Consider the following 20,312-nt stretch of genomic DNA (forward strand, 5'->3'; position numbering starts at 1 on the left):
ATTTCCCGGGCCCGACCTACTATGGATCCAGCTCAACGGGGCCAAGAAGCCCTTCTGCACTTCACTCTCAATTACAGCTTTGGTCGAGCAGTCAAGGCTCTCTCGGGGGAGGGATGTAGATACTGCTCCAGGAATACGACTCAAAGAGCAAACAGTGCCAGCAATAATTCAATGTTCAGCCAAATACTTGCTTTTATAAGAAATTGTAGTATTTTATTTCTAGTTCTGCACATGCAAAGAAATGTGGCATTTAGTGCAATAACACAATCGCCCTTGAGGTCAAGACTCTAGTAGTCAACTGTTAGGCGAAGCCCTGCTCCACCCTGCTTAGTGTAACATGCTCAAAGTTAGTCCCCATTCACTGGCAGCCTCATCAGGGAGTGCAAACAATTAGTTTGTACTTAAGTGTTCCCATTTGACTCCTCAGGGTTTCAGTCAAAAGTTTCTATGGTGCCACAGCACCTTCAGCAGTGAATCCCCTGGGGCCCAGAAGGTTCGGTTTCAGTCTTACCTGCTCTGGGGTGTGGCAGTGTTCAGTGGTGCAGTGAGTGCCCTCTCCTTGGGAGCTCCCAAGTCTGGATTGTGTACGGTGAAATCTGGCTGCTTGCGATGGACGTGGCAGCACCCGGAGGCATCTCCCTGTCGAGCGGCGGTGCCAGTCAGTTTCCAGTGGCCAGAGCTACCCCTGCTTGGAGGACACAAAAGATAAGTTGTGCTTTCCCTAGCAAAGGGGGGGAAGGAGTTCTCCGGCTGGCGACTGGGGCAGCAGCAATGATGCAACATCCTCAGAGGCATCGTCGGATTGTCGGAAAAACAGCCAGGTGCTGTTGGCAGGCTAGACCCACTGGTCACAGCAGTAATCCTTTTGTGCAGACCATGACCCAAATAGTTGGCAACAGCAATACCGACAGCCCATTCTGGCATAAAGGATTGCCGCGTTGCTCACTATCGGATGCAGACTATTCGGTGCAATCACCATACACACAGAGGCCAAAAGTCTCATGCTCTGGCCCAATTAACTTACCAGCTCCCCCTGTGGCATTCCGGGTCACCACAAGGAGGCCATGTGGCCTCGCTGCCCTCCATTCAGCTCTTGATACTTGGCACCATTTCCAGGGGCCCTCTCCTGGCATATGGGGGTCGCCAAAAATAGTCTTACACAAATGCTATGGCCTGATTGTTGTGCAGCTGAATCCTCACAGCTCGCTCAGGGAGTCCTTGCTGTAGTACTCCCCACACCCTCACTTCCGCCAGCACTCTCCTCTTCCTCATAGGGCACACTGGTCTTGGCAAGCAGGCAGGTGCTCATGCTCCAGGGCAGGTAGTCTTGGTTTCCCTGGGTGATGTCCCCTCACCCAGCAGGGAGACTAGCAGGCCTTTGGTCACAATCCTGTTTAAAGGCAGAAGTAATGCAGATCTTCGCCTTCTCACACAGCCTGTCTGGCAGATTGGCAGATGACACATTTCTGGGAACTCAACTTTTCCTTCTTATAGTCCTTTTCCAGACCCCAAATGTGATTTGAGACTGGGTCGTTTAAGGTTGGGATTCTGCTTTTTTTGAAGTGGGGACTTCTATTCATCTTCATTCATGAAAGAGCTCTGCCGCAGCAGGCATGACTCCGAAGCTGATTGTCCACAATATAAGTCATGGGAGTGACCAGAGTTCACATCTAAATGTCAGCCCCAGTGATATGTGCATCAAAATGTTCTTCCCAGACCCCAGCCCAACTCTTAACGATTCTCTTTTCGGCCCCATCTCTCTTCCTAAGATGTTTCCAGGCCCCATTCTTGTGATGTATCACAGAATCAAAGAGCGGCCTTTTCAAATGTAAAGGGAGTCTCCTCCTTTTCACTCCAGTGTTCCCCCACCTAGATCACAGGAATGCAGCAATATAAAAATCTGTCTGGTGAGTTTTCTCTCCTCATGTCTTCACCGGGCAAGCCCGAGCTTCCCGAAATGAAGCCCGGGGTTCTCCATACTCTGTACTATTGAAGGCACATTTACTCAGAGTACACTCTCAGCACACTTACTGTGCAGCACTAATACCTCTATTTATTATACATTTACCTGCACACATGCATTCAATGTACACACTCAATATGAGCACACTGTTCAGTACTATGGCTTTTCTCTATTCAGACAGGATGTGGTTATTTCAAAACACATGCACTGCCAGCACACACACTAACTATGTGCGCTGCACAACTCTTCACCCTTCACATATTGTACTTCACACAAGCACACATACACCCAGCCCACGCGTTCCCTGTGCACGTACTGCACTGCACAGCACTACATATCTCATTTAATGAAATTCTGCAAATGTACTACCCACACATTCACTACACAGTACTGCACCATCCTTGTACTGTACCCATACCAGGCACACATACAACCAACGCAGAGTCACCACTCCTGCGTTATGCAGCACTCCACATCTACCTGATGTAGGCCAAGGGTGAGTTAAGAACACAGCAGCAGAACTTTTAAAAAGGTAATTGAGCTAGTAGGCCTCACTCCAGTGACCCAAGGTAAAAAGGTCCTTTTCACTACTACTGAAGTATGCTGCCACCACCGAACTTGTGCTGTTTATATCCCGGTGTAGGCGGTAGCCTTCCACCACTATGAGGGAAGCACTTTGAGTGCTTCTCTTGATCCAACAAGACCACAATCCATGAGACAGGCTTATGTCATGGTGCACACGCATGATCTGTGTTTGCCTATGACAAAAATCAGCATTAAGGATCCGGGCAACAGCACAGTTCAGCACTCCAGGCAAGGGTACACTTCTCTTACCATGCAAAGGACTTATCCGTCCCAACAGTGCTATAAAGATAAAACAAGCAAATTGAAAAAAAAAACGTGAAAGTCACATGACTGCCCTTTAAATTGTACAGGTGTCTCAGCATCATGAGGCTGACGTCACCACAAATAAAAGAGTGTCGTCTCCTCAGAGCCAGCAACAGGTCAGTCACTGAGGAAGGATACACTCACTCACAACAACCCCCAAATGCAAATCCATTTCTGGGGTGGTGCCTCACGTCCACTAATCCTCTTCAGATCTCCTGCATGTCCTTGTCTGGCCCAGTCAGTGGACCAGGCAGGGTAGCCATCCTTCTATGTGGTCAGTCTTTAAGCCAGATCATTACACTGAATTATTTGTGTGTTGGGTGTGGTGGTTGAGTGGACATATGTATCAATTTCAGGGATCTGTGTTTGACCATGTGGTCAGAGGTTCGAACACAGTGGGTCCAATCAACCGTTCACCCTTCATTGATCGATTAACGAGGACCATTAGGTTGGACAACAATGTGCCAAGAGATCTCTTGTGGTGAATGTGTGCTCTACAGCTATGCCTGAAAGTTAGTGACAGCACAGTCGATTACCTCTCCAATGAAAATATCTTCTGCCAGTTTTGAACACATCCTCGTTATGGTTTTTTGTATTTCAGGCTGTGAACATCATCGTGTCCGAGTTCTCTATTCCCAAGCAGAAGGTCATTGAAGACTTAAAAAGTGAGTAGAATGGCTGGATCCAAAGGGTTATTAGATCATATATTGTTTGGTGGCCCAGTGCTAAACGACTGTGTAGTGGAAGATGGGCGGACTGTTTAATTTAGAGATGTCACCTCTGTATCTCATTTTCTCCCAAGCATGTCTCCCACTTGAGTTGCAGGAACTGATTGAGATATATAAAAGATGGCAGAAGGTCTACCATGTCTTAGCAGAAATGTTATCACTTATTTGTGTTCTAAGGATAGGCCTTCTTTGTTTAAGGGGAACATTCAAAGTATTTTATTTCAGGACCTCCAAAGTTTCAGTGACACTCTTGGCGGAAGACTTCTAGTCTAAATGGGATCAAAGATGCCACACTCAGTTGGACAGCCCTTGCAAAGCCATTCCATTGGCACCACGACTATCAAATGGAAGTTACTAAAGGCGGGGCTTGTGATGCGGCTTTGCTGTAGGGAAGATCGCAAACCGCCACCCACGTCCACATGATAGATGTAGAAACTGGGTCCTCAAATCCTGTACACATGGTATGTCAAATGAGGATGACCATACGCACCCGTTGAGACCATTTATCTACCAAGATCCCCACCGCAGAACCTATATAGCTTCCCACTTTCCATTACTTCCCCATCATTATGCAGGACACCAGGGTGAAACTCATAATCAGCCCTGGCAAAACTGTGAAACCAGCCCCACCACACCGGAGGCTCTGAGTAGAATGTGGCCATGGGAGGGTCATGATTGGGCATTGACACCCTATCCTGCTCTGAAATCAGACTGCCAGGAAAATGATCAGTCCGCCACTGTAAGGCACCCCTATGTTTTTCAGGCATTCTTAACTCTAGTAATAGTTTCTGCCAATTTCCTAAGTTATCCACTGTACAAATATAATGATCCACCCTTTTGCTGACTATTTATGTATTAAAAAAATGTCTTGAGGTTCAGTGCCTCTGCCATCCTATTTACTGTTCGGTTCCACAAGTTTAATTGTGCGCCACCCAACTTGGGTGTGAATTATGCATATCAGAATGAGTCTGATTTATTAGACATGTTTTCGCTTTCTTTATCTGCAGCTGCTGGACAAATTATCGGCAACTCACTCAGTTCAAAGGTGAACGTCACAGTCTTACCACTACTGCTGAGTGCACTGAAGACAGCACAAGGTAACACGGCACTTTACAGGATGACTCACCTCAGCATATCATAAAACAGAGGAGCAGAGAGTAGTGCAATGAAGAATAACCAAGGGCATCATATTATGAAATGGCAGAGAAAAGGTGGCAATGCTCAGCACAAGGTGGCAGGCATAGGGCCTTCCCTGCCTAGACAGGTTAGGAATGGCTTGGGGTAATGTATATCTCCAGAGAAAGATTAAGGTTCAAAGGCAAAATAACAAAAAATGTCCATACTATCTACAAGAGCTTCTTAGTTCACAATCTACCGCTTCCCTTGTGGCCCTTTTCCTGAATCCATGAACTCTGGAAAAGTGCATTTACTGAGTTCATAACTTCCAGTGGAGTCTATTTGAGAAAATCCTCTCAAATAAAATTCTTGAGTCCAGAACCTTCACTGGAGTCAGTTTCTTGAGTCCTTCACCCCAAATGCACTTTATTTCCTGAGTCCCTAACCTTCACTGTACTCTTTTTCCTGAATGCATCACCTCCACTGCAGGATAATTCCTGTATAATGTAGTTCCTGAATATGTAATGACCACTGCAGCCTATTTTCTGTTTCCATAATCTGTATATACCATTCACTATTGTCTTTTTGTTGAGTAATTGTCTCTACTGGGTTCTATTTTCTAAGTCCAATATCTCCAATGAAGTCTACTTCCTCAGCCCATTACATCCCCGGCATCTGTCTCTTGAGTCCAGACTCTACACCTCCATCACCTCCAAAGCACTCTTATTTCCTAAGTCCATACCCTCACCGTGCTTTCTTTCCTGAACGCTGCTTTCAGAGTCCATCACATCTGGTGGAGTCAATTTCATGACTCCATCCAGTGGAGTCTATTTCCTGAGTTCATAACCTCCTCTGCATTTATTTATTTATATTTTATTGATTTAAAACACTTAGAAAGCACACTATCACCTTACAAGTTTCCTGAACTGAGGGCCTATAGATAGACAAAATGCAACTGTCTCACCAACCGTGGCATCTATTCCCTGAACCTGTGCCCTCCAATGCAGTCTATGTCCTGAGTCCATAAACTTCATGCTTTTTCCATAATCCATCACCTCCTTAGTGGTCTGTTGCCTCAGTCCTTCGCCTTTACTGAAGGCTGCACCCCTGCTGATACAGAACCGCAGTAGGTATTTCACATATTTGATGAAAGGCCACAGTAGACTCCTGTTACATTCAGTAGCGGTCAATGTTGCGTCATCTTGCTCCACAGCCCGTTGGACTGTTGTACTAAAGCTGATTAAAGTCCGAAGTCCCATTCAAGTGATTGCTCACTGGTCTTTTGTCTCATATTTGGCAGAGTCAGGCAGGGCCAAGACATAGAGAGGGAGCATAGGGATGATGTGGACAGTGTTTCAGATGGGTTTGCCTTTTTTGCTTTAGACCTGCAGGATTCGGTGCAATATTTGCAGGACCTACAGAACACTACTCAGAACGTGCAGCAGAGACAGGCAGAACTGGAGACTGCGCTCAGCGACCACAGACAGAAACTCAACCTTTTGCTTGTCAACTCCAACTGTGTGTCCTGTGCAGAGACCTTGAGGCAGGTGGCAGGCCTGGAGCTGGTGGCCAACTTCAGCAAGGTAGGAGATGTGGGTGCAAGTCTGAAAAGATGGTCCTGGGGGAGTCTGTAGTTTAGGGGAAGGGTCCTTGATGGGTACTACCATTAACCACTGGTGTTCTAGGGCTTCAGGTACCATTTTAGTCTAACTGGATAACAAAGTTATACCCTTTGTACAATTATAGGAAGTCCTACAGTTAAGGCTTCCTTTAGGAGGTGATAATGGATTTAGAATTTAAATGCAGTATGATACATATACTTAGCATAGTAAACTCATGGTCACTCCAGAACTATCACTATGAAAAATAATATGCATTTCATGTATTGTTGGCTGAGTTGCCTGCACAGGAGCTGGGAAGGCAGAACCACTGCCTCGAAAGGCCTTCCTGTACCTGGCCCTCCCAGTTTAGAATTCTCCCTGTGTGTTGAGGATTGTTTTCCAAATGTGCCTCATGAACATGGGAAGAGCATTTTTTTCAAATTTAACATGTTATGGGTACTTTGATTAACTTGAATTTGTAGAATTGTGGCACTCTCTGATTCACAAAATTATTGCGCAGTATTCAAATGATACGGTGTAGGGTGCCAGTGGGTATATCCCTCTGATACAGGGCATAAACAGAACAATACGAAAAGATTGCGCCATCTAGAATTAGAACGCATCTGCATGCCACTGTGGAGTCACATAGATTTAGCTGGATCGTATAGGAATGGAAAATTTCCCTGACGAAGGACATGGTCCCGAAATGCATTGTGATTGAGTTAATTCATGACTCATTGTGATTTACGCCCAAAAAGGTGTGATTGAACATGAAAAATTGGTGATTCCAATATGAAGAGTTAAATAAATACTTCACACAACGTGCACAATTTCTTTTTTTTTTGGACAGATCTTGGTGTGCTTAGTGGAGACGCTGTTCTAATTCTAGACGGCGCAATCTTTTCGCATTACTTTGATTAACTGACATTTTTATGGTTGTCCAAAAGTAAAAACCCAAAGTGGTGGGTTATTTTTGGACAATAAAAAAGAAAGGTACGGTACCAGAATATTAAATATCAGCTAACAAGACTATTGTATTCCTAAATTTCGTTTACAAAAATATTGCCTAATTTAATAATACAATATAATAACAATAATAATACCAGTAGTAGTAATAATAATAATAATAGAAATCTACAACCAATGGAGCGATTAATTGTAAACAAGGCCACAATATTGATGTTGTAGAATATTTTTGTTAATGATATTATGGCACACAACCATGCCACAATAACTGCCCTATCATGAAAAAGCCTTATCTTAGGACAGCCAATCCAGTGTCAGAGTTGTCTGCAAACACTCCACAGTTAAAATAATAATGGTCCTCCACGGGATCTGAGAATCAGAGAAGAGGACTCCTGTCAATTTTGGACAGATCTCTCATCCCGGACAGAATACTGTGAAAGGTGATCATTTTATTAGAATAATAATGTTTAGTATAGATTTGGTTCAGTTATCATAACTAGACCATACCAGGCTACATTACTGAAGGTGCTTGTTTAAATGTTGTACACAAGCATTGCTTTTCATTGTTTTTCAGACTATCCTCAAAATTCAACTTCCGCCTCTGTTTATCTCTTTATGTACAAAGTATTATTATTTTTCTAGCTTCCTTGGCCACAGAGATGTTTGTTCTAACATTTGCACGGTTATTCTACTAAGTCCCGCTGTGTAGAACAGTTCATTGTTTGAGTTTCTTTTCTCTTGTGTAATTTCCCTCGCGTAGCTAATCGTGTGGTTAACAACCAGTGAGAATCACTTGAAAGTAGGTGTTGTTTGGGTTGGTTTGAAAACTAATAGTAAGATTGGTTTGCATGCAAGTTACTTTTTAGTACCACCTCTTTAAGTAATGTCATGCTGTGAATCGGTGTGCTTTCATTGTCTAAAACATTATCAATGCTTTGTTTATGTTATGTCATTCAGTTCTGATTATTCTGCTTAATATTTTAGAAAGGATAGATGTGCATTGTCCTTTTGTGTTCACAGCTTATTACTATTAATTTGATTAATTGCTAAGTGTGCTGTGGTTAAAGTATTTCATAAGGCACATGGCATTTTGCATTATTAATGAATTGGCTTCTGATGCTAAGTATTGTGGTTTGATTTTTGTAATGATAACTTTATACTTGAATAAATCTACAAAACCGAGAACTGGTCTAGGCTGAATATTTGAGTATAGGATTCTCCCTTTCCTGAGAATTTACCCTGGTAAATGTTAATTGAGTTGGAGCATTAACAGTTTTTGGTGGGGTATTTGGTGGTCTGATTAATGAGAGGCTAATTACTAATTAAATAGACACTCATGCTGGAGAATCCAGTGGACTGGTGATGCATGGACAGGTGGACTGTCTCTCGTAGAGTGGTCTGGTGATCTGGCAATCCTATCCAGAAGAGTGGATTGGTCAATGCGATTTTGTGGTCTGTCTAGCACGATTTGATTTGCAAGGGGTTGCCTTTGATCTTTGCATCAGTGTAGTGGAATGAAATTCTGTTTTGGGAATTTTAGTCCATTCACAGTATGTTTTTGGTTGTTAGTACGATGGTGAGTGCTAAAATATTGTTACTTATTTGCCTTCAGACTAAGTATTTTATTTAAAGTGTTTTTTTTTTAGAGAACTCGCATGGTAGGTAATAGTGTATGTGGAAGTTTAAAAAAGGTGTGACACCAGGTTCAAGTTTAAGTTGATTTTATGATTTCCCTAATAGTATAGATGTGAATGAGAACTAAGTTAGTGAGGTATAGTAGTAGTTTTTATGAGCACAGCAAGAGGTAAACTATTCTGTATCCAGGGTAGGTTGTAACTGGTCAAAGCATAGCTCAGTGCATTATTGCATACTGCCTTGAAGTACTATTTTTCTTGTGGTGAGTTTGCTTTCCATCCTGCTTCTTAGTACAAAGACACAGGTTTATTGTATTTGGTTTAATGTATTATTGTGTTTGAAGATAAATAGTTTTGTGGTTAGATTGTGTTTGATTGTGTGGTGTATTGTGAAGATTGTTTACATTTGTAATTGATGCGAATCTGGGTAAGTCTAAATCTAAGTCGAAGGTTAGATGCAGTTAAAAGTCCAGCCCATGAGATGTTTGTAAATGTTGATATACATACTTGCTTACGGCTCGATGAGTGACACAAGGCTACTAAGAATTAAAAAACAACTACAATTTCCTCAGAATAGTACTTTTTAATTGGAGAATAAAATGTACTTGAAACATTACTCACTTGATATAAATCCACAACCAAGACCTGCACAGTTTGAAGCATTAAACAAATAGGATATGAGGTCCAATCAGAAGTAGCAGCAGATGTTGAAGAGTCAAATTGGCTATACTGTACATTATTGGATCCATGGTAAGTTGCATTTGAAGAAAAAGGCATAGCGTAATGAAGTGTTGGAGCTGTTGGTCTTCCCTTTGATAGTGGGGGATAAGGAAAAGGGTACATCAAATGAGCCTAAAAATAAGGAGAAAAAGAGTGATGAAGATGAAATAGATGAGTCGTTGGATGAGTTGTTGATGGTGAGACTGCCACCTTATAATGAGGTCGAAGAATAAGAATTGAGACAGGAAGAGGATAAAGATTAAGAAGCTGGGAGCTATCGAAGTGTGTAACAAAGACAGCTCAGAATGTTTCTTTAACTATTACAGCAAATTTGCAACAATTTATTGATTAAAGAGTGGCTAATGAAATGGTTGTGAATTTGGACAAAAGATGAATTTGTAAGCCATTTATAACAGTGATGACAGAAGACAAACTACAGAAAGAGACAATTGTACATTTAGGACCCAATTTAAGAAAGATTGTGGATTTTATCAGAGATTTGGAGAGTGTGGAAAGGCATAAGAGTGAATGGATTTGAAAGCAGCTGAGTAATCCAGGAAGGAAAGTTGTGAGTCACTTCGAGTGCGATACTGCTGAAGGTGGTTTCAGATTGAGAGAAGTATCAGGAGTGAGCGGTCTCAATTATGTTCATGTACCATGGAGTACCCAAGATCTATGGGATTTTATGAAAATCTTTCCAAACTTAGAGAAGCACTAGAGAAATGTTATGCAGAGAAGAACAGGATTGTTACTTTGTAAAAGGTATTTTGGGCAGACATAGATGTGTTGTTTTTGATCAGAGCACCAAAGAATTTATGGATTTCCTGCAAGATGATGGTGAAGTGGCAAGATTAAGAACCATTTAGGAGTCCTTCGAGCTATAAGCCTTTTTTAGAGGTTGTGGAAAAATATGCTGAAGTTTTCGGTTATCAGTTGTTCAAAAATTATCAATACTACACAAAATGCTCAGGAATTGGTTTGTGCGTATTATTAGAGAGTGATATATATTTACAGACAATACAGTGGAGTGGAAGACCCAGCTAAGGAGGGTGTGTCAGGTTTTGTGTCAGCTTTTGTGTTTGGACTGCGATCAGAATTGAGTACACGGCTCAGGCAGAGTGGGATGTGTTGGCCGGCAAAGTCGATTGATAATATTTTAGCTTATTTGAAATATTGTAGTGATTATTGTAAGCAGGGCCAGCTTTAGGGCTGGTGGCGCCCGTTGCAACAATATATGTTGGTGGCCCTAAGGACCTCCTGCGCTACGGATTCCCCTACACCTCCCTTTACCAGTGCTCCTCAAGTCTCCTCCATAACCACTCTCTAACATGCATTTATTTTGTTTTATAGCACTACTCATGCCATATTAGGGTGTCAGAGCACTTTACATTACACACACATTACTCAGAGACAATGAATCATACATGTGTGAATCCGTGCGTAGGAAATGTTACATAAGAGAGAGGACTATAAGGTGTAGGAGTCACATGACAACCATACTGGTAGACAGTATGGTTTAAGAGTGCTTGGTCTAGAGAAGCACAAACTTAGAATTTTAAATGTAACACCATGGTTGGGGGTTATCTTTACTAATAAGACAATCCCCAGTTTCTGGATGTGACAGAATTGTGTACTCGGCCAAGACCTTACTTTCAAGATATACCTCTTGGGTGGGGTGATTTGGCTTTGTTTGTGTATAGCTCATGTTTGAAAGACATCCAAGGAAATCTGCAACCAGCATATGCAGTTTTCACATTGTCATACATTGCGTCAAAGTAACTCCTGCACAAGTGACTGAAATGGTTGCCCTAACTAGAGCTTGAAGCATAGCCAGTACATTGAATATGACAATCTATACTGATAGTCAGCATTGTTTCAGAATAGAAAATGAACTCACCCAATTGTGGCCACAGTCTGGTTTCATGACTTCAGCTTGGCTTTCTCTTGACACATCTGTAAATAAAACTACCCTGACATCATAGATGAGAAGGGGTTCATACCACGGCTGGGAAAACTATACTTTCCTGAATTTATCACAGCTACCGAAAGGGCTGACTTAGATGGTGGCCGCCGCATTCTAATGAGTGGCGTGCGGGAGAGAACATTAATAACCTGGGGCAGGACAGAGGCATAACTGGAGCCAGTTGAAGGGACAGGCCCCCTCTGTCCTGCATTAAGCACCGTCAGGAGACTAAGCAGCTCCCTGCTCTGAGGAGGAGGCATGAGCTAAAGGCCCCAGGTGAGGCCACGGAGTGAGACAACCAACTGAATGGAGCACTGGGGCCTGGTGTGGATGTATGCATTTCCTCCACAACCATAGTCACTGATAGAGGTGCCCTTTGTGCACTGCACATTGTACAGCAGTGGACTGAAACCATGGAACCATACTTACAAAGTGATCAGCTGTGAGTGCCTAGGCTTGCTTTGTTGACGAGAAGTGCTTGGTATTGACTACGCAGGTGAACAATGTTGTTTGATGGTACAAGGTCTCTTTTTAATCTATTTTGCTGTAGTTAAATATATTCTTTAGGACAATAGGACGGCATACGAAAAGGAAAACCACAGGGCTGCAACAGCAATCAGAAAACAAATATATGGCAGAAGACACTGAGCAATCACTTCCTAATACAAATGGTAGCAACATGGACCAAGAAAATAATCTTGACTCTATCCTAGCTGCTATATAAAAAACAAAAACTCAAGAGATTCCCTTTTACACAATATGGACTTAGTAGATGGTGGTCTACTGCGCGATGACCAATGCAAAATGGTAGAAGGAATCACTAAAGCTGAACAAGAGATGGTTACCTTGGGATCTTTGCAGGGGCAATGGAAAGACCCCACTGAAAGTTACGTATTCTGGAATACAGGGCTAAAGATAGGAAGGGAAGGGCCTGAAGGTGACTCTTCCTGAGTGAATTGATGGGAAATATGTGGTTACAGTCTTGTAGAACTGGATATGGCAAACAGTTGATCCTATCTTGAGGGCCTATCCCAATTCTTTGCAATCAAATGGGTTCCTGGAGTCCCGGTGAGACCACCCTCCTCAGGACCACGGAGCGACCAGTGGTTGCTAAACTCCCATCTACCATGACAGGGAATATATTCTGCAATAAGCACAAGACAAGGGAGACCTTATGGCAGAAAACTGCAGAATTATGCTGTTTCCGGTCTTCCCCGCTGCAGATCAACAGCAGAGGGCATCATTTGTGGAAGCCAAAAAACTGTTATGTCCAATAGGAGTAAAATATGCAATGTTGTTCCAAGCAAAACATAGAGTGGACCTGGCTAAAGAAGTAAAATTCCTCACATACCCACAGGAGGTGTGGAGTTGGATAGATTCTTAAATACTGACAGGTGCTGGAAGAGAAGAACATCCCAGACTTTGATCTTGGCAAACCCTGTAGAGAGGAGGACAGGGGACAAGACGGGGTCGCCCATTATGAGTACAGACCCAGTTGGACAGATTGAATGCAGTGGTGATGGCTGCCCAGATGGAGTGCAACTCTTCAAAGGATGTCACAGGCCTGGAGAAGGATGCAAATATAGAAATGGATAAATATGGTTTGGTTTAGATGGGAGACTGTTGTCTCACTGTCCTGGGTAAACGGTGTTGAGATTGTTTGTTCTTTTTATTCAGTAGAGGCTGTCTCAAGCATCAGTAGGCGCTGGAGGGGATAACTTAGACACTATGGTGAGATAGTGCAGTTGCTGAACATGCTCTTGGTGTGACTGTCTTGATATGCAGAAGGTACCTACAGATTATTGGTTTCTTAAATGGGATCTCTGGAGCCTAAGCAATATACCTAAGATATAAAGTTTAAGCATATTTGAGGAGAAGGGGGTGCAACCCATGCTGCTATAAGAAACATTGCTCTAGGGTCGAGGGAGCAGCACTACAAAAATGATGGTGATGGCAGGTCTATTCCACAGCATATTCAGCCTTCATAGTACGTGCGTAATGTGCCTCCCACACCTCACACGGACAATCCTCTCACTCCCCTTGCTTTGCTGCAATGCTCAAGAAAAAGATTAGATTCATGTTGTGGTTTTCGAAGGCGTAACCTTTTATTTACATCACACAAGGTTATTCATAAGCCAAGATGAGAAAGAGAAGTATTCTTAGAATTCTTGCATTCGTTTACAAAACAAACATTCTAAGGCATAAAAGGCAGTAAGGAAGATGAGCACATCATTAAAATACCACCTTCCCATTCTAGGTAAATCAAGTCCATCCTGTTGTGTCATCCGCTGCACGCATTGTGCCAGAAGGCCCCAACGTGCAACAACCATCTCCTGGGTCCGTCCGGGACATCCATGCAAATCCCTTCTGCACCCTTCAATTAGGCCTTGCCGGGAAGATCATAGCACCACTTCAAATCCAGGGCACTGCGTAGCACACTGACCCACTGGGGTACCTGGACACAGGCCGCCTCCCCAAAGTTCCAGTTCAGACATCATGGGTTAGGGCAGGAGAGTCCAGGACCACCAGCAGGTCAGTCCACTCCCCCATCTCCCCCCGTCTGCCTGGTGTACACACAAATAATACCCCCTCATGGAATCAGTCTAGTCTCAGAATCTTCATTCTTGTGTATCCCCATTTATTATTATCTGCCAGGGACCCATCAGTCTCTCAGGGTGGGTGAATGGTTGACAATACGTTGAAGTTCAGGCTCTGCTTCCAGGCAGGATCCGAAGGGACAAAGAGGCAGAAGACCCTTGTGCGCCACCTTAAAGGCCCCCAAGGTCCTTCCCGCACCTCCAGATGATGTCACTGACTGCCCACTCTCCAACACCTGCACTTCCTGTGCAAGGCGGGGCTCCAGCCCGTGGCACGACTAAGGGTACCCCACCTCTAGGTGCTTGCACATCGTGCCACACACACATCTCACAAACACCCCCTTCGCTTTGCTGCAATGCTAAAAAAAAAAAATAAGATTCGTGTTATGGTTGTCCAAGGTGTAGCCTTTTATTTACATCACACAAGGTTATTCATAAGCCAAGATGAGAAAGAGTTGTATTCTTAGTATTCTTGCATTCATTTACAAAATAAACATTAATATGCATCAAAAGGCAGTAAGGAAGATGAGCATTAAAATATCACCTTCCCATTCTAGGCACATCAAGTCCATCCTGTTGTGTCATCCGCTGCACGCATTGTGCCAGAAGGCCCCAACGTGGAACAACCCTCTCCTGGTTTTGTCCAGGACATCCATGCAAAACCCTTCTACACCCTTTAATGAGGCCTTGCTAGAAAGATCATTGCACCACTTGAAATCCAGGGCACCGCATAGCGCACCGACCCACCGGCCCACAGGGATACCTGAACACAGGCAGCCTCCCTAAAGTTCCAATCAGTCCAGACATCGGCGGTTAGGGTAGGACAGTCCAGAACAATCAGCAGGTCAGTCCACCCCCCCACGCCTGCCCGGTGTACACACAAATCAAACCCCTTCATAGGGTCAGTCCAGTCTCAGCATCCACATTTTTGTGTATCTCCATTTATTATTATCTGCCAGAGACCTGCCCCAGGGGGAGAAGCTTACTGGTGCACTCCCCCTCCTCCCCAACGACACTGACTGACCTCTGTGATCAGCCCAAGTATAGTCTGGATAAAAATCTCTTAGCCCCTTGTGGTAAATTTAATTACCTAGACTTAATTTATGCGGTAAAATTCAATAAGAATAACTCAGTAAAAATAAGAGGCAGAATCCGTGGCATTTGAGGTTTTAAAATGGGTTTATTCCTTACAAAGGAATTGGTTCGAACCAGGCAATCGTATTCCGTCACCACTAAGGTTCGGGAAGGGATAGAAGCAATACTTTATTGACAGGTTGTCATATATATAGTAAATGCATTACAGTGAAGACATATGCAGAAGGCGTGACAGTTGAGAAGAGAGATAAGAATACACATACGTAATGAAAAAGACGTTAAAATAGGCGTGCATGAAGGCATGTACTAGAAACGTCATTATGATGATGACACAAGTGGGTGGATCCATAAGAGAATCCTGCAAAGTCAGCAAAAAAATACTTGGCAGAGATGCGCGCACAGTAGCATGACGTGTGATTGACGTGTAACTGGAGGGTGAAGGGGACTTGACATTTAGCCCTACATGAGGAGACAGAAGTCTGGGATGTCAGAACAACCTAATCCCAAATCGTATCTAATATCTTGTGTTTAAGGAACTGTATTATCTGGAAGGAAAGGTCTCTCAGGCAGAGGCTATCCTATACTAACTACTAGTACGTGTATAAGCGTCTATGTGTCTACATGAGATGCGAGGGGGCATGGGCCTACCATGGCAACAGAAGCCATGAATTACTTGCACGGAGACAGTAAGGCCGGGCCCTTTGCTCTGTAGCTGGAAGGATGTTTACCTAAACTACTAGACAGGAATGCATTTCTCGAGGAGCGGAGCAGATAACTTGAAGGCTGAATACAGTCTTGGCAGGCAACAGGCCGGGCCAGGCACCGTTAGCCGCGCAGGAAGTAAGACAAAGGTCATGGATACAGATACAGGTCCAGGCTGGAGCATTCAGAGGCAGAAGCAGGAAAAGCTCGATGGCAGAATTCAGGGCCTACCTTGCCAGAACTGAAAAACATGAAAAGTATACCATATAAAGACGGTGGCAAGGCATACTTAGGAACGGAATATTCGACCCATTCATGGTGGATCTGAAAGAGGACATGTTGACGTTGGACACATATGTATTTGCGTCTTCATAGCTTGAAGTGGAGGGAACATACATGTACTTGTAGCATGTACATGGAGCCGTTGGGGTCTAAGATAGGGGACATAATTGACCATAAAAATTCATATTTCCTCATTCCCTCCTTGTCCCCTACGGACCCTTCATGAGATATCGATCCTCAGGAATCCATCAATCTGTTCATGTAACATCATTTGCTCTTCTTTCTACTTCCGGGATTTTGAATGAGAACTTGAACGTGGAATACATGATGTGGCACACAGGCCGCAAATCGCTGGTCCACATTGTAGACACAGGCAGCAACTGAATACTATGAGAAGGCCAATACCTAGGAAGGATAGGACTTTCCATCCCCAGGCTGACAACACGCTCCAGAACCAACCGGACCATGTCCAGGTGCCTGGATTCTGATGTATCTGGCTTGTAATCTTATGAAGATGAGTTATGGCTTTATATACGGATGGCGCGTTTTCTGGAATGAAAACACAACAACTTGATCCGATGACTCTACAGGCTCCGCCCCTATCGGCCAGGATGACGTCAAGGACAAGACGATTTTGAAGAACAACAATCCGCAACGCAGACTGCTCCTCTGTTAAGTTGCCTAGGGCAGAGGTAGTTTCATTCACTACTGCTTCAAGGGTTCTGGTTAATCTGCGTATCAGTTTACTATTAGAGACAACACCTATGTAGGGAAAGAGACCTTTATTGAAGTCTGTATATTGTTCCCATGCTGTTTCAGTGTAGTCAACAATTGGGAGATCTCTCTGGGGTCTATTGTGTACTAGATGGGTATTTCTGTGGTAGTCAGGAGGGGCTAGGAAAACAGGTGGCAGAAGGAATGCAATGTAACAGGTCCATCCCAATCTAGAGGTAAGCGTATATATGCGGTATGACCACAAATGAAGTAGGAATGACGGGAAGCTCTAAATATAGACTTGCCTTTATCACTGAATTCGATCACAGTAGTACATTTACTATGACCCAGGTGTACTGAACCATTCTTTCTTACACATAATTCACCTTTGACTGGTAATACTGACATAGCAGGCAAGACTAGTGCAGCTTCGGATTCAACATTCAGAATCATGAGGTTGAGTGTAAAATTACCTAATCCATATACTTCATTTTCTAGGTCAGTTCCTGTCCTTTTGGGAAGTCCCTCCTTGTTAGGGTAACAGGCTTTTAGCAAAACTAAGTTCAGGTTTCCCCATACCCAGTTGCTCTGGTAAACTACAGTATTTGAATCTAAAGAATTAATCAAACTAAACCATGCGCCACAGGAACCATTATGCGTGAATGGATACGGAAAGAGAGGCAGAACTCCTTTGTATTTCTGATAGGGAGGGAGTCGGCCACATATCCAACAATTAGTAGCATTGCTGGCCTGATGGGAGTGATGTAACATACTAATGAATGTGTTGTTGCGCAGCGCAAGTCTATAGGGCAACTCATGTGAAGGTAATTCGCTAAAAGAATGTTCGGCAGTAACATTGTAAGCAGAATGAGCACGCTTGAAAATAGGATAGTATATGTGCAACAGTATACTTGCAGCAATAATCAAAAGATTTAGAAAAAACATAATCAACAATGTCACTATACAGTGACTATGAAGTAATTTACAATATGCACGTTTCTTGAGCTGTTTCTGTCTATCTCTCTCTCGATTTCGGTCTAGAGGATACATGTCAGAGACTAATTCAACCGATTCACCTAGGAGAGGACTTAAACAATCAAATTGTCTGACTTGCTAGACCTTAGTTTCAGTTTATAGTTTTGGGAAGCAGTGTTCTCGACCAGGGGGAGTTTTGAATCAGTCTGTGGAGGGGGGCAGGGCTGAGAGTCCAAATCAGAAGGTAGTCCATGAAATTTCTTGATATGGCTCGAGTGTAGCCAACCCTTGCGACCCTCGACCTTCACTGCTGTCCTCGTGGTCAGGAGTACTAATTTCGGCGTTTGCCAGCGAGGCTCCAGCGGGCTCCTCCTGTCGAAATTTCTTATGAAAACAAAATCTCCGGGAACCACTTCATGGGGCTTCACCTCGGTGTTGTCGGGAAAGGCTGCAGCTACCTGTGAACGGCAAGATTGTAGTGCAGACATCAAGGAAGCAAGGTAATCTGTCAGCATATTACAATCAACATCAGTGATTTTACGAGGTATAGGCGTCCCCCACATATTTGGTGGCCTACCGAAGACCACCTCGTACGGGGATAGCCCTGTGCGAGAATGTGCTACCATTCTCATGTAAAAGAGTGCAACTGGTAAGGCTACTATCCAGTCGACGCCTTTCTCTCTACAGATTTTAGAAAGTCGAATTTTCAGAGTCTGGTTATGACGTTCCACGAGACCTGCTGCCTCGGGATGCCGGACACAGTGGAATTTCCATTGATAGCCTAACAGGAGTGAAATGTGTTTCATCAGCTCGGATGAGAACGGTTGGCCATTATCTGAGTACACGATACGGGGCAAACCATACCGTGGGAAGAATTCACGAACCAGCTGCTTGGCAGTGGTCGGGGCAGTGTAATCTGAGACGGGATATGCTTCTGTCCAACGGGAAAGAGCGCATACAACTACGAGGACATATTTGAATCCTCGACAACGTTCCATCTGGATATAATCCATCTGGAGGACTTCAAAAGGGTGATCAGGAGGTTGAAATCCACCCTGCTCTACAGGTACGCCTTTACCTGGGTTGAACTGACAACAAATCATACAAGTACGGACTTTCTGTTTGGCTGCAGCTCGTAAGTGTTTATTAAACCAAATGTTTTGAATACTGTCTAACATAGCTTTTTCTCCTAGATGTGCTGGACTATGTATTGTGTTAATGATAACTTGAACCATTGAGTCGGGGAGAAACCATGTAGATTTTCCCTTTGTCATCCATCCCTGATCTGTTTGGATCCCTCCTAGTTCAGTCCATTTCTTGATTTCCTCTGGCGTAGCATGTGTCTGTATGTCAATTACATCAAGGGCGGGATCCCTAACTGTCATGCAGTGTGTCGGTGTCGGAACTATTGTCTTTGTCAAGTCAGTTGCATGAGTCCTATTCTGTGCTCTTTGCTTAGCTGTTCGGTCTGCTAGGTCGTTACCCTGGGAAATGATATCGGTGACTTTTGTATGGGCCTTGCACTTCATGATAGATATCGAAGTAGGCAGATGTATTGCATCTAACAGAGCTTGAATGAGGGGACCGTGTTGAATATTGGCACCGTGAGAAGTCAAATAACCTCTCTCTCGCCAAAGGACTCCGAAGTCGTGTACAACTCCGAATGCATAACGTGAATCTGTGTATATGTTGACTCTTTTATTTCTGGCTTGAATACAGGCTTGTGTCAGAGCGATGAGCTCTGCTGCTTGAGCTGATAATGTGTCAATACAATTCGTTTCAATAACTTCGGTGTCTGTCGTGACTGCGTAAGCGGCCACTAATTCTCCTGTACTTCTTCTCATGCATGAACCATCCACATAAAGTGTCAGGTCTGGATCCGATAGTGGAACATCTGTCAAGTCTTGTCTGGGTTTTGTCGTAATAGTAATGACTTCAATGCAATCATGTGCCAGTGGGTCTGTTCCACTTAATGGCAAAAGTGTGGCAGGATTTAATGTACTACAGCGTCTGATTTCTATGTGTGGCTGAAACAATGTTAATTCGTAACCTGTCAGTCGTGCTATAGTCAAGTGCTGAGTCTGAGTTCTGTTTAAAAGAACTTCCACGGAGTGTGGAACTTGCACTGTCAATTGATGTCCTAATACTATGGAATCGCTTTGTCTGATCGCTAAAGCTGTCGCTGCGACTGATTTTAGGCATGTAGGCAGAGCCTGAGCTACTGGATCTAATGTGCTAGAGAAGTAAGCACACGGCTTGTGTGAACCTGCTTGTTCCTGAGTGAGTACTGACAAGGCAGTACCTTCGCGTTCTGTAACGAAGAGTGTAAAAGGCTTAATGTAACATGGTGTCGCTAAAACAGGTGCTT

At 43.7% G+C, this 20,312-nt stretch overlaps 1 protein-coding gene across 2 annotated transcripts in view; it reads left to right on the top strand.

Annotated features, from left to right (window-relative positions):
- Positions 1-20,312, top strand: part of PROM2 (prominin 2) — a 352,175-nt gene that overhangs the window by 189,897 nt on the left and 141,966 nt on the right. For both annotated transcript variants that reach the window (XM_085634097.1, XM_085634096.1), the window contains exons 5-7: positions 3,453-3,516; positions 4,587-4,676; positions 6,079-6,278. In XM_085634097.1, the coding sequence (XP_085490223.1) occupies positions 3,453-3,516; positions 4,587-4,676; positions 6,079-6,278 (354 nt within the window). The remainder of the gene's footprint in view (positions 1-3,452; positions 3,517-4,586; positions 4,677-6,078; positions 6,279-20,312) is intronic.

Source organism: Triturus cristatus, chromosome 11, assembly GCF_964204655.1.
Source record: "Triturus cristatus chromosome 11, aTriCri1.1, whole genome shotgun sequence".
Taxonomy (NCBI): Eukaryota; Metazoa; Chordata; class Amphibia; order Caudata; family Salamandridae; genus Triturus; species Triturus cristatus.